The sequence below is a fragment of the Stomoxys calcitrans genome, chromosome 5 (assembly GCF_963082655.1).
Source record: "Stomoxys calcitrans chromosome 5, idStoCalc2.1, whole genome shotgun sequence".
NCBI lineage: Eukaryota > Metazoa > Arthropoda > Insecta > Diptera > Muscidae > Stomoxys > Stomoxys calcitrans.
This window is the reverse complement of record NC_081556.1, coordinates 139,042,867-139,057,434: the sequence shown is the minus strand read 5'-3', so window position 1 is coordinate 139,057,434 and position 14,568 is coordinate 139,042,867. Positions and strand designations below refer to the sequence as shown.

The window sequence follows — 14,568 nt, the reverse complement described above, 5'->3', positions numbered from 1 at the left end:
AGACGGACGGACGGACAGACGGATGGACATGGCTAAATCGACATAAAATGTCGCGACGATCAAGAATATATATACTTTATGGGGTCTCAGACGAATATTTTGAGTAGTTACAAACAGAATGACGAAAATTAGTATACCCCCCATCCTATGGTGGAGGGTATAAAAACTCAATTTATGCCGATAAGACAACTACCTTTGGCACAAAATCCGATTTTATGTCAGTCATTGGGATAGGTTTGGTTGAAAAGAGGGTGCGGTTATTAATCCGCCCCATGCCACTATGGACAGACACCTAAGTAATCGGCTTGTGGTGCGCTCTAAATACTAAAAAGTAACTTCGAAAAAGAAAATCAAAGTAAGGAATTCCGTGCTACTTACCAAATCTATAATTGTTTTCCATGCCACGCCTCTAAGTTGATTCATGTCTGTTATTGTGTTTCCACTTAAGTGCCGGTATCTGTTAGACGCGAAAGCCGGGCAACAGATACCGGCACTTAGGAGGAGACACAAAGTCATTAAAATTAGAAAATTATTTTTTTTTTTGTTATAGAAACATAGTGGCTTAAAAATCCAATGTTGACAAAATTTGCTAAGAAAAACTAATTTAGACAAAATAAATTTTTAAAAAAAAATTCTATTTTAAAAAATTTTTTTATTTTTAAAAAATTTTCAAAGTCAAATTTTAAAAAAATTAACAATTTTCCAAGACATAAATTTGTGAAGAAATTTTTATAAATACCTAATTTTTATTTATTTTTTTCAAAAATCTATAAATTTTTCTATAAAATTCTTCAATATTTTATTGCAGACCACCCCAATATAGTTATACTGTTTGTATGTTGCATGTTAGCATGATGTATTTGTCATGCCAATTTTGGTTATGATTGACCATTGTGACAAATATGGGTTAAATTATAACAGCGACAATGTTGTTGAACGTAGATAATGTGTTACAACAAAAACCAAAAAGTAAACAGTATCAGCATAACAACAACAACAGCCACAACAATAACTGCTCCTAGATGGCGGACGCCAACAGCGACAATGGTGATAATTGTTGCACCAGTCACAGCGCCAACAATATCACCAATAAAAAAAAAAAAAAACAAAACACAAAAAACACCACTACACTTCAACAACCTGGGACAACACTTGTTGCTGCTGCTGCTGCCTAGATTTGTGGCAAGCTTATCTCTTTGCCGGTGCTACTCTATACGCTGTGGGGATGTAGTTTTGCCATAAAAAACAGCATTTGTTGCAAGTGTTTTTTTACTTTTTTATGTTTTCTGGTCCACGGGAACAATTTTATGGTGCGAAACAACGGAAATGCATTCTTTTGAATGCTGTAAAAAAATATTTCATATTTTTTTGAAGGGGGGACACAATTATTAAAATTTTAATAATGCCGCTTCCACATGAGCCTCAATCAAGTGTGCCAGTGAAGAAACCCGCTTAGATCTTGCTAAGTTGCCACAAATTTGGAGCAATTAACTGGATCTATTGAGCAATAGGCTTGGGTTAGCGTTATGGAAACCGGTCGCATGTGGATTAGCTATGCAAATAACTAAAGATGACGAAAATCTCAAATAGAAGGAAATATTATGATTTTTTTTTTTCGCAATCACACAATTGGCAAGTTTGGGGGAAAATGACTAAAATTTACTGTTTTTAGGATATTTTTTTCTTAATTTATTTTTTACGGAAAATACTAACAAAGTTTAGTTAAGGGAAAGGATAGTTTTATTATCCTTTTGCAAGGGAAAGGGTAGTTTTAGTACCCTTTTGCAAGGAAGGGGTAGTTTTGGTACCCTTTTGCAAGGGAAAGGGTAGATTTAGTACCTTTTCGCAAGAGACAGGGCAGTTTTAACAGACTTTTGCAATGGAAGGGGTAGTTTTAGTACCCTTTCGCAAGGGAAAGGGTAGTTTTAGTACCCTTTCGCAAGGGAAAGTGTAGTTTTAGTACCCTTTCGCAAGGGAAAAAGTAGTTTTAGTACCCTTTCGCAAGGGAAAGGGTACCCTTTTGCAATGACAAGGTAGTTCTAGTACCTTTTCACAACGGAAAGGGCAGTTTTAGTACCCTTTTGCAAGGGAAAGGGTAGTTTTAGTACCCTTTCGCAAGGGAAAGTGTAGCTTTGGTACCCTTTTGCAAGGGAACAGGTAGTTTTTGTACCCTTTCGCAAGGGAAAGGGCAGTTTTAGTACAATTTCGCAAGGGAAAGGATAGTTTGAGTACCCTTTTGCAAGGGAAAGGGTAGTTATAGTACCTTTTCACAATGGAAAGGCGGTTTTAGTACCCTTTTGCAAGGGAAAGGGTAGTTATAGTACCTTTTCACAATGGAAAGGGCAGTTTTAGTACCCTTTGGCAAGGGAAAAGGTAGTTTTAGTACCCTTTGGAAAGGGTAATTTTAGTACCCTTCGCAAGGGAAAGGTTAATTTTAGTGCCCTTTTGCAAGGGAAAGATTAGTTTTAGTACCCTTTCGCAAGAAAAATGGACGTTTTTGTACCCTTTCGCAAGGGAAAGGGTAGTTTTAGTACCCTTTCGCAAGAGATAGGGTAGTTTTAGAAGCCTTACGCAAGGGACAGTGTAGCTTTAGTACCCTTTCGCAAGGGAAAGGGTACTTTTAGTTCCCTTTCGCAAGAGAAAAGGTAGTTTTAGTACCTTTTCGCAAGGGAAAGGGTAGTTTTAGTACCCTTTTGCAACGGAAAGGGTAGTTTTAGTACCCTTTCGCAAGAGAAAGGGTAGTTTTAGAAGCCTTACGCAAGGGACAGTGTACCTTTAGTACCCTTTCGCAAGGGTAGTTGTAGTACCCTTTCTCAAGGGAAGGGGTAGTTGTTTTACCCTTTCGCAAGGGAAAGGGTAGTTTTATTAACATTTCGCAAGGGAAAGGGTAGTAGGGTAGTTTTAGAAGCCCTTCGCAAGGGAAAGTTTTTTAGAAGCCTTTCGCAAGAGAAAGGTAAGTTTTAGGACCCTTTCGCAAGGGAAAGGTTAGTTATAGTACCTTTTCTCAAGGTAAAAGGTAGTTATAGTACCCTTTTCCAAGAGAAAGGGTAGGTTTAATACCCTTTCCCCTTACCCCTTGGGAAAGGGTGAATAGTTTAGTATCCTTTCCGAAGAGTAGTTTTAGTACCCTTTTTTTAGTGCCCTTTACCAAGAGAAAGGGTTGCTTTGGTACCCTTTTCCAAGTGAAAGGGTAGCTTTAGTACCCTCTCCCAAAGGAAAGGGTAGTTTTGGTGTCATTTTAACAGCGTTAGGATTTTTTAATATCTTGTCAAAAAAAAAATTGTTTTAGTACCCTCTTTAAAGGGAAATTTAGTTTGAGTAACCTCTTTTAAGAAAAATGTTAATTAAAATTTGTTAATGTTAATGCAAATGAGTCATATCAGTTCAGATTTGGAAATAACTCCCATATAAACCGATCTCCCAATTTGACTTCTTCAGCCTGGAAGACACAATTTCTGTCTGATTTGGCTGAAATTCTGCATACAGTATTCTGTTATGACTGCCAACAACGGAGCCAAGTGCGGTCCAAATCGGTCCGAAACCTGATATAGCTCTCATATAAACCAATCTCCCGATTTGACTTCCTGAGTCCCTGTAAGCCACAATTTGTGTCCGATTTGGCGGAAATTTTGTTCATGGTGTTCTGTTATGACTTTCAACAGCTGTGCCAAGTATGGCCCAAATCGGCCTATAACCATATATAATTCCCACATAAACCGATCTCCCGATTTGAATTCCTGAGCCCCTGGAAGCCACAATTTTTGTCCGATTTGGTTGAAATTTTGCACATAGGGTTCTGTTACAACTTCCAATAACTGTGCCAACTACGGTTCAAATCAGTCAGGAACATGATATAGCTCCGATATATACCGATCTCCCGATTTGATTTCTTGAGCCCTTTCAATCCTCGATTTTTATCCGATTTGGCTGAAATTTTGCATATAGTGTTCTGTTATGACTCTCAACAACTGTGCATGGTGGTGGGTTCCCAAGATTCGACCCGGCCGAACTAAGCACGCTTTTACTTGTTTTATCTCACGTTTGTCTGAGAGTGTGCACTTACTTGAAAATCTGCTCCACTATGAGTTATATCCCTGCTATACTGTATGGGACAGGACCAACGACGCTGTTCAGCATCTTGATTTATGTAGGATATGAACATGTTTACAAATTACAAAACAAAACATCACAGGGCAAACATTTCAAAAATATATCTTCACATCATCACTACCACATTGTTATCATTCACATCATATTAATCACTTCCCTTATTCTGGGCAATATATTTTATTTTCTTTATTTAAATTTTCTTTAAATTGAGTGATTAAACACTTAGTAAGAGCATTTCCAAACTATTCTTTTGTTTTTAGTTTCTTCACGCCCGGGAGAATTGTAATCTGTAAAACCATAGCTACGCTTGCAAAGGTTGATTCTAAACTAAATGGGATTTGGGGGGCATAGCGATTCGCGCCACAGGAATGAGTCACATATCCCATTATATTACGATCTCTTTCTCTCCGTGCACAGCATCCCAGCTGCCATAAAGCAAATACGAGTAGGCAAAACAAAGCTTAAATATAAACAGTATTTTTATTTTTTTTTTTTTATTTTTATTATTGAAAGAAGCCCTGGGTATTGTGGAACGGTCAGCGGTAGCACAACAACAGTTGTGGGTAAAATTTTTTTTTTTTAATTTTTTGTAAAAATTACAACACTTGTGGGGGAAAGAATCATAAAAACAAAAACCCCGAGAGAAATATGTAAAACTCATCAAAAAAGCAAAAAAAAAAAAAATAAACCAAATGTGCAAAGTGTTTAAAATACTAAGCTTAACGAGGCACAAAATTCAATGTGTGCTCAGAGCAGTTTGGTTTTGCGGATCTCACGTCTGGCAGTCCAGCCTCATCTGATGAGTGATGTCCAGACATTTGTATAGGTCAGTCAGCCGGTACTTAATTCACTTGAATTCAGTCTGAGTGTGTGTGTGTGGGTGTGTGTGTTTGTGCGATAATGCGTGTTTTTATTTTGTAGGGTGATATAAGTTTTAAATTGGCTGGCGAGCAAGGCTTATCACTTGAAAACAAATGAGGGTGCAAATGAGAACCATAACCCTGTATAGGTTATTCAATGGCTAGTTTTATTTTGGTTTTATACTCGGATTGGCAACACAAGACAATTTTTCTGTAAATGCCCGAGGACTTTAAGGCAGTGAAGACTATTGAAAGGACTTTTCTAAAGCTAACATCTTTATAATTTTGCAACACATAGGTAAGAAGAGTTATTGAAAGTGTAAATGCTCCTTTCGCAACAAAAAGAGTAAAGAAAACCGAAATGTAGAATCGAATCAAGATGAAGTCGTTACATTAGACTTTAAAATCAAGATTTCGGAATTTCGTCTAAGATATCAAAAAATCAATTTCTTATAAATAAAAAAAAAAAAAAAACCTGAAGAACAATAAGGCAGCAGGAACCGATGGTTCAACAGCTAAGCTGTTTAAGTAGTCATGAAGAAGGTAAATTGTTATTAGAATCAGCCAAGACCGATTCAGACCAAACTTGGCATAGTTGTAGGTGATTATAGCAGCAAATGATTGTGCAAAATATTAGCTAAATGAAATGAGAATTGCAAACTCTATTAACTATAGACGTTTTTACTAAGGATGCCAAGAGTAGACCGTAAGGCCCTAAGAAATGCCAACAGTAAACATGGTGCATGCAAAGCTTCTCGGGGCGACGCAGTCTAAATAAAGGCCGTGGGAGACTATTGCACGTAACACTATGCATAAGTGAGATGGTCGCAAGGTCGGCCAAAACCCTATGGGAGATCAGAATAGTGAGAAGACGAGGCTACAATGAGAAAGAGGTCAATGTTTCTTTCTTTCTTCAATCACAGGCTTACGAGACTAACATCGGAATCTGTTAGCCGCGATAGTCGGACATTGACATGACACTTTGGTACGGAAGTGATACCAGACTTTATCCAGCTAGAGAGCATAGAATGCAGAATGATTAGGGATTTTATAAGCAACACGGAATTATTTACAGAGATTTCTTTGGAATTATTAGGTTGCCCAAAAAGTAATTGCGGATTTTTCATATAGTCGGCGTTGACAAATTTTTTCACAGCTTCTGACTCTGTAATTGCATTCTTTCTTCTGTCAGTTATCAGCTGTCACTTTTAGCTTGCTTTAGAGAAAAAGTGTAAAAAAAGTATATTTGATTAAAGTTCATTCTAAGTTTTATTAAAAATGCATTTAATTTCTTTTAAAAAATCCGCAATTACTTTTTGGGCAACCCAATACTTTTCGGATTAAGATAGTACAACAAAACGACGATTAAAGGCTTAGGTGTGCAGTGGCATGTGGCGGATTATAATACACAACCTTTTCAACCATACATAACCTTACTTATTATAATCAAGACTATGGAGCTTTATCTAAACATGGACTGATTTATGTTATTTACGACCTTAACCGTCCTAAATCAAGAAAAAGTTTTCGTGCAGTATATCAAGCGGGAAGCTTTATTCGTTAAGGAGTTACCATGAATTGGACAGACGGACGGACGCACATGGGTAGATTTGTCAGGGCGGTCAATATTCATACTTTGTTATGTCTTAGATTTCGATATGTTAAAACAGAATAACAAAGAAAATATACCCCTTCCGATAGCGGAGGATATACATAAGTTATGAAATAATACTATCTCTTCAGAAATATTTGAAAACATTGACATTTGGCATGGGTACTTTTTGTAACCTTAAAGAAGTGCGAAATGGTACCAAAAGTAGTAGCCTTCGGAAATATTAGAAGATAGAAATTTACCATGGATAAAAGTCTTATATACCCCATGGATCCCATTTGTAAGTTTCTTTTTAAAGTCAGAAACTTAACAAGTAAAAGCGTGCTATGTTTGGCCTGGCCGAATCTTGGGCACCCACCACAATGGATTCTGCTAAAAATTTATACAAACGGAAAGCAACACCGTATGGTATGGATAAAATATGAAATGATTGGTACCGTTTGGTGCTAGCCTTATTAGCGAACAGGTATTGGTTTTAATACTTATCTATTACTAATTTAAGTACCAATCCGTCATTACTTGTAGTACCACACCGTTGTTGAATATTCACCCCCCAATGAACCACAATAAAAACCCATTGAAAATAGTTGTAACCTTATTTTATTTCGATTATTTATGTTAATAATTATAATAAAATAATTACAAAAAATAATGTTTATCAGTAACTGATTCCACTTCCATTGATTTTCAGAAGTGGATTTTATATGAATACACCAACACAGCATCATTACCCACACAAGAAACTTTATCATGTTTTTGATATAGATAACTTCTTTAACTTAATTTTCGTCACTTTCGAGTATTTGAATAGGATTTTACGCACACAAATCGTATTAAAATCCTTTATTAAATTTAGAAAAAAGAGTATTTTATAAGCTTCGATATTTTAAGTACAAATCTAAACAACACTTTTGCCGCTGTGACAAGAATTCAAATGTGACGCCGTCAATTCTTAACAGCCTCCTTCTTCTGGTATTAAATTGATACCAAATGGTATTAAAAATATTTACCGACAAGACGAATAAAATAATACCAGACAGTATTGGCAAAGCACCCTGCTTTTTCTATCAGTGAATACAAATGTGAAGCCGTCAATTCTTAATAGCTTCTTCTGTATTGTATTAAACTGATGTCGAATAAAAGAATACCAGTGTAGGTCAAGCAACAAAGTCCATGGATTGTTGTATATTTTGGCTTGGAATTGCTACGTTTGGTAAACTACCTTAAGTTTAAACTACGTTACGTTTAATCTGCGTTACGTTTAAACTACGTTACGTTTAACCTACGTCACGTTTACACCACCATACGTTTAAACTACTTTACGTTTAAAATACGTTAAGTCTAATCTACGTTAGGTTTAAACTATGCTACATTAAAATTACGTTACGTTTAAAATACGTTAAGTTTAAACTACGTTAAGTTTCAACCACGTTAAGTTTAAACTAAGTTAAGTTAAAACAACGTTAAGTTTAAACTACTTTAAGTTAAAACTACGTTAAGTTTCAATCACGTTAAGTTTAAACTACGTTAAGTTTGAGACCCATATTGTCCCGATGGGTCCCATTTTATTTTTGGGCTGTGCTTTTGTGCTAAGGGAGAGGACCCGCTTCCAATATCAAAAAATTATATACCCCATTGCCCATTCCAGACTGATATTATGATCTACTCTTGAATACTATTCACTTGGCGACTACATAAGTACTTGGACACAGTCTTTAATATCAAATTTGTACATTTGTAAATTTTCTACTCCCAAATACCTTTCATTTGTCCCGATCAGCCCATTTCTATTTTTGGGTGTTGCTTTTGAGGTAAGGAAGAGGGTCCGACCCCGTTCCGATATCAACAAAAATCGTATAACTTCTTACACTGATAGAAAAATGACGCTACTTTGCCAATACCACCTGGTAGGAGGGTCCGACCGCTTTCCGATATCAAAAAATTTTATAACTTCTTACACTGATAGAAAAAGACCGCCTGGTTTTACTTTGTTCGCGTCATTAGCAATTAATACCATTTGGTATTAATTCAATACCAGACAAAGGAGGCTATTAAGAATTGACGGCGTCACATTTGAATTCTTGCCATTGCGGCAGAAATGTTGTTGAGCTTTGCACTTAAACTATTGACGATATTATAAATATTTATTAAACAAATAAATAAACTTGTTCGAATACTCAAAAGCGGTGAAAATGGAAAAAGTACAAATTCTTAGTACTTGTTGTTGTTGTTGTAGCCACATTTCATCTGGAGGTGACGATCCTCGTCAATCTCCTGTAGGTGAGCAAGCTCGTTCCGGTCCAAAGGGCCGTTCGCCGCGGGAACAGGTTGGCCATTGGTTATTTAAAGGCGCCAATAACTCGCCTTGTCATATCGAGCATCATAGGCACCCAGTATTTGTGCAAGAGCCGGTGCCGCCCGCCCTCTCACTGAGACTCTCCGCTCGAGACCGCTGATTGTCCGCGACAGCCGTTGCAGATACTCCGCATGGAGCATTCCACTATCCGCCACTTGTGGACGCGCCGGTAGCTCGAAGATAAGCTTCTCTTGATAGCAATGAACACCACACAGATCGGACCTCAATGTTCCAGCCTGTGCGGTGCTCACAGCTATCCCGGCACGGTATAGTCTCTTGTGTGGAAAACGATGCTGAGTTGGTGTATTTACATCAAAACCACTTATTGGAATCAATGGATACGAAAAGAGTTGCTGAATACCAAGAATTGAGGTTGGTCACGGTGTAACATTACTTTTTGTAATTATTAACATAAATAATCGCAATAAATTTAGATTGAAATTATTTTCAATGGTTTTTTGGTTCATTAGGTTCATTTGGTATTGATACCAATAACGGACTGTTGATTAAACCAATAACAGATTGGTAATAAAACCAATACCAGTACGGTAATAAGGCTAGTACCAAACGGTACTAATCATTTTATGTTTTATCCATACCATCCGGCATTGTTTTTGTACCAATTGGGTTGCTTTACAATCAATACGGTCTGGTATTGAAATAAGCACGTTTGGTATCAACTTTTCTCTGGGTGTACACCCTTCAGATCAACCTACACAATCTGTAAAAATTTCAAGAAATTTGGTTTAGCCTCTTTTTGTGTCTTAACTGAACAAACAAGTTTATTAACCCGCTAAAAAAACCTTTGTATTTAAACCTCGCATTGGCCTTTATGTTCGTTTGGGGTTCTTTTGGGTGTAGGGCGGCTCCCCAGATACTTGGGTCCAAAATGCTTTTGGCATTCTCTTCCCCAATACCTTCCCCATGCTATGGTGGTGGGTGCAACAGAAACTAACAAATTATTCAAAAATATTTCCTTTGAAAGCTATAAGGCTTTATTCAGTCAACTCTAAAATGATTCGCACCATTCGCTGCATATTCGTTGCCTTTGAGAGTGTTAAGTGAGTTAAACAAAAGAGATGCAATGCACGGCTTTCGTTATATTCTCTTTCTATGAATGCTAGTGTTAAGTTCTGTTGTTTTGACGAATGGATTCATGGACAATGAAAATGGCATTCAAACCATTCTGATGTATAGCTTCCTATGTTAGCAGTCTTATTTCCATAATTTAAACTTTCAAATTTTAATTGGCATTAAAAAGCTTTTTTAGGTCTTAACCGCTTATTCCTATTTTGTTTCCATTCTTTTTTTACGAAATAAAAAAAAAAATAAGTTAAAAATGTTAAAACACTCACCTGCGATACTAAAGCTTTGGTTTCTGGTGTAGTGCTTTCTAAAAAGATCTTTTTGAATTCACTAGGACTAGACAATTTAAATTCCGATGCTGAGGCTATAAAAGCCTGTATTTCATGGAGACTCTGTTCGGCCAATTCGTGAGAAGATGAGCATTTCTCAATGCGCTGGGAGGTGAGTAGTTCAACGCCATTTGCACACCATTCGTTAGCCTATGGGAAGAGAAAAGCAAGAAATTATTTTTTTATTTTATTTCAGAATATGGTAATTTTAAAGACCCATAAGAGCCCATTCAATAAAATTACAATAAGTACAACTCTCAACTCTTATTTTTCCAAAAAAAATAATGTCAGTTACAAAACTTACCTTTTCAACTCTCTCCATAAGTTCACGATTCTTATTTAAAATCTCCAAACGTTTTTGCAGACGCTCAGTGATAATGTCACACACCCGCTGCAATTCATCACATTTGGGCTGAACAATTTCCCAGGGATAAACACCACGTGAGCCTATAAGCTGTTGCCCAGCGGCAATAACCTCGGCTGCCTTATCAATATCAAGGGCGCAGAGACTTTGAAATTCTTTGGTTTCAGCAATGAGGCCATCGACACGCACAACACTCTCACCGATTTCGGTCATCTCGGAGACCGAACTCATATGGCTGTCAAAGCAAATCTGTGTGTATAGAAAAAGACACATAATAATAAAACTCATAACGTTGATAAGAATCTCTTTTGGCTTACTTGCAATTCTCTGAAACTCTGTTCGAATTTCCTTAGCTCCAGACATTGCTGCAAACGATTGCTGTGAGTGCGCCAAAACTCATCGAAGCGTCTTTCGGTCTCCTCCAGCTGTACCAGCAGTCTGCGATAATCCCGACAATCATCATAGTATTGAGGTTTTTTCAATTTGTATTGTTGGTGATAAATAATTTGATGACGTTTGATTAGTTGTTGTGGTTGTTGTTGCGGGGGGTGTGTTGTTGCCATCTGCCCTGCACTGGATCTGCATAATTACTCAATGACCCATATAGGAAAAAGAGTTAGAAAACGCATTTTAGGTTTGTTTTTTTTTTTGGTTATTTTTATTTATTTAAGGTTTTTTCATTGCGTTTTTTTTGGGGTTTTTATGTGAAAACGCCGCATCGTTAGTTCATTTTTAGTTTAAAGCGCACGCACGTGATTCAAGACGATTCGTTTCGTTATGGATGACAATTTTGCATGATTTGTTATGATCATACGATGGGCAATCAGTTGTGTATGTGTGTGTTGTCAGTATGATTTAACACAAAACAAACACATTGCGAGAGAGAGAGAAAAAGTTATCACATGTGAGAGCATTGCATGGGGGAGGCAGAAAGAAACAGAGAGACACACAAAATGTTGTTTTGATGATCAATGAGAGCATGTTGACATTGATATATTGACTTGTACACATTGTTATTGTATTGTGGAAGCAAGAGGTGAGATAGAGAATAACAGAGATATAGAGAAAGAGTGTGGGGGGGGGGGGGTGTTGTGTTGAGATTTATATGTTCATATGTAGGAAGGGTTCTAGTACTAGAACGTTAATCGTGTGGGGTTATGTGACAGTGTATTCTACTGGGTTTTTTATTTTTCTTTGAAAACATGATGTGTTTTGTAGAACAGGCGGCATGTCTTTTCTTGTAAAACTGGTTACGAGAGGTGTTGTAAAAAAAGGAAAGGTAGCAAATAGGCTTGGGATTTTTCAGTTAGATTGCAAGTCCTATACCAGATGTTTAGCATCCGGGTTGAAGCCATTGTAATTGATTAACTCAAAATTAACTCCACCATTCATTCATACAACAACTTAGAAGTTTTTACGTTTCGGTTTTCAGTATTGGGAATCAATGGTTATAAAATAACGGGACTTGTTATCAATAACTCAAACTTTATATTCAATGGTGTGCCATAGCCACAATGCGCAACTTAAAGGTTAATATTTCAGCCTATGACGGCGAATACTAGGGTTCGAATATTTTTGAGAAAATCAAAAAAAATATCCTGGGAACCCACCACCGCTAAAATATGGGAGCTATATCGGGTTATAGACCGATTTGTACCGTGTTTGCCAAAATTGTTTGAAGTCGTATCAGAACAATTTGTGCAAAATGTCAGCCAATTGGAACAAAAATTGCGGATTGTAAGGGCTCAAGGAGTCAAATCGGGAGATCGGTTTATATGGGAGCTATATTAGGTTATAGACCGTACTTGGCACAGTTGTTGGAAGTGATAACACTACATGTAAAATTTCAGCCAAATCGGACAAAAATTGTGGCTTTCAGGGGTTCAATAAGTCAAATCGGAAGATCGGTTTATATGGGAACTATATCAGGTTATAGACCGATTTGGACCGTACTTAGCACAGTTGTTGAAAGTCATAGCAGAACACTTTGTGCAAAATTTCAGCCAAATCGGACAAAAGTTGCTGCTTGTAAGGGCTCAAGAAATCAAATCCGGAGATCGGTTTATATGGGAGCTATATCTGGTTATAGACCGATTTAGACTATACTTGACTCAGTTATTGGAAGTCATAACAGTACACTACAGGCAAAATTTCAGCCAAATCGGACAACATTTGTGGCTTTCAGGGTTTCAAGAAGTCAAATCGGGAGATCGGTATATATGGGAGCTATATCAGGTTATAGACCGATTTGGACAGTACATGGCAAAGTTGTTGGAAGTCATAATTTTCATTACAAGCAGAGTTGTTTGAAGTCGCATCAGAACACTTTGTGCAAAATTTCAGCCAAATCGGCCAAAAGAAGTCAAATCCGGAAATCGGTTTATATCGCAGCTATATCAGGTTATAGACCGATTTGGATCGTACATGGTACAGTTGTTTGAAGTCGTATCAGAACACCTTGTGCAAAATTTCAGCCAAATCAGACAAAAATCGCGGATTGTAAGGGCTCAAGAAGTCAAATCGGGAGATCGGTTCATATGGGACCAAATCTGAACCGATATGGAACATTTGCAATCCCCAATGATCTACATCAATAAGAAGTATCTGTGCAAAATTTCAAGCGGCTAACTTTACGCTTTCGACCGATATCGTGATTTTGACAGACGGACGGACATGGTTAGATCGACTCTGAATGTCAAGACGATCAAGAATATATCTGAACCGATATGGCCTACTTGCAATTTCCAATGATATACATAAACAAGAAGTATCTGTGCAAAATGTCAAGCGGCTAAATTTACGTATTCGACCGCTATCGTAATTTCGACAGACCGACGGACGGAGGGACGGACATGGCTAGATTGACTCTGAATGTCGAGAAGATCAAGAATGTGTATTTACTTTATGCGGTCCTAGATAAATTTTTGGAGGTGTTAAAAATGACAAGATTAGTATATCCCCATCCTATGAAGGTGGGTATATTGAGGTTAATCGAGGGATCATCATCACTGACACTCTGGTAAGGGAACTTTTGAAAAGCTTCCATCCATGCTTGGGCCTGATGGAATATTTCCGGCATTACTATAGAAGTAGGCCACCATATAGCCACTTTATTCACAACGTGCCTAGGACTAGTAAGCACTCCGAAGCCATGGCGGAAGATAAGAGCAGTTGTCATACCTAAGCCAGGTAAGGCAAGCTATGAGACACCAAAAGCCTATGGACCTATGAGTCTTTTCGTCTTTTTTACTCAAAATATTGGTGAGCACCTTTATAAAAATTGGTGAGCACCTTTATCAAAATTGTATCCCAGCATTTCTCCAACAGTGGTGACATTTCTATGTTAAAAAGCAATCGTTGAAAATTCTATGCACGAAGCTGTGCATGGGAGTCATCCAAATCCAAATGTACACCCTGGCGGTATGAATTGACATCGAAGGGATTTTCATCCCTGTGAGGGCCGACACACTGATCCAATTCTTAGACCAGTACTGGTTGGCCCGCGTCCTTAGAGACTGGATAAAGCATAAGCCAGGGAAAAGTGCCAAGGGGGCTTTTTATCACCACTCTTATGAATGACCACCATAAAACCCGGCACGGGATAGCTGTGAGCGCCGCACAGCCCGGAACATTGAGGTGCTGCATGCTACCGTGCGTAGACGCGGATAGTAGAATGCCCCATACAGAGTAACGGCAGTAACGCATAATCTGCGGTATCGAGCGAATAGTCTCAGTGAGAGGTCGGGCGGCACCGGCTCTTGCACAAATACTGAGTACCTATGGTGCTCGATATCGCAAGACGAGTTAAGGGCGCCTTTAAATAGCCAATGGCCACCCTGTACCCGTGACTA

At 37.8% G+C, this 14,568-nt stretch overlaps 1 protein-coding gene and 1 long non-coding RNA gene across 14 annotated transcripts in view; one reads left to right on the top strand and one right to left on the bottom strand.

Annotated features, from left to right (window-relative positions):
- Positions 1-14,568, bottom strand: part of LOC106089108 (guanine nucleotide exchange factor DBS) — a 352,997-nt gene that overhangs the window by 221,059 nt on the left and 117,370 nt on the right. For 12 of the 13 annotated variants that reach the window (XR_009398579.1, XR_009398580.1, XM_059370338.1 and 9 more), the window contains 3 exons: positions 11,035-11,296; positions 10,658-10,966; positions 10,294-10,503 (listed from right to left, as the gene is read on the bottom strand). Coding sequence is in view for 11 of the 13 variants with exons in the window: in XM_059370338.1 (XP_059226321.1) it covers positions 10,294-10,503; positions 10,658-10,966; positions 11,035-11,296 (781 nt within the window). In the remaining 2 variants the exon portion in view is untranslated. The remainder of the gene's footprint in view (positions 1-10,293; positions 10,504-10,657; positions 10,967-11,034; positions 11,297-14,568) is intronic. The other variant, XM_059370339.1, reaches the window with a different exon arrangement.
- The window catches only part of LOC131998119 (uncharacterized), a 31,261-nt gene continuing 21,775 nt past the window's right edge, over positions 5,083-14,568 (top strand). Inside the window, exon 1 of the long non-coding RNA XR_009398582.1 lies at positions 5,083-5,268. This is a non-coding gene — a long non-coding RNA (uncharacterized LOC131998119). The remainder of the gene's footprint in view (positions 5,269-14,568) is intronic.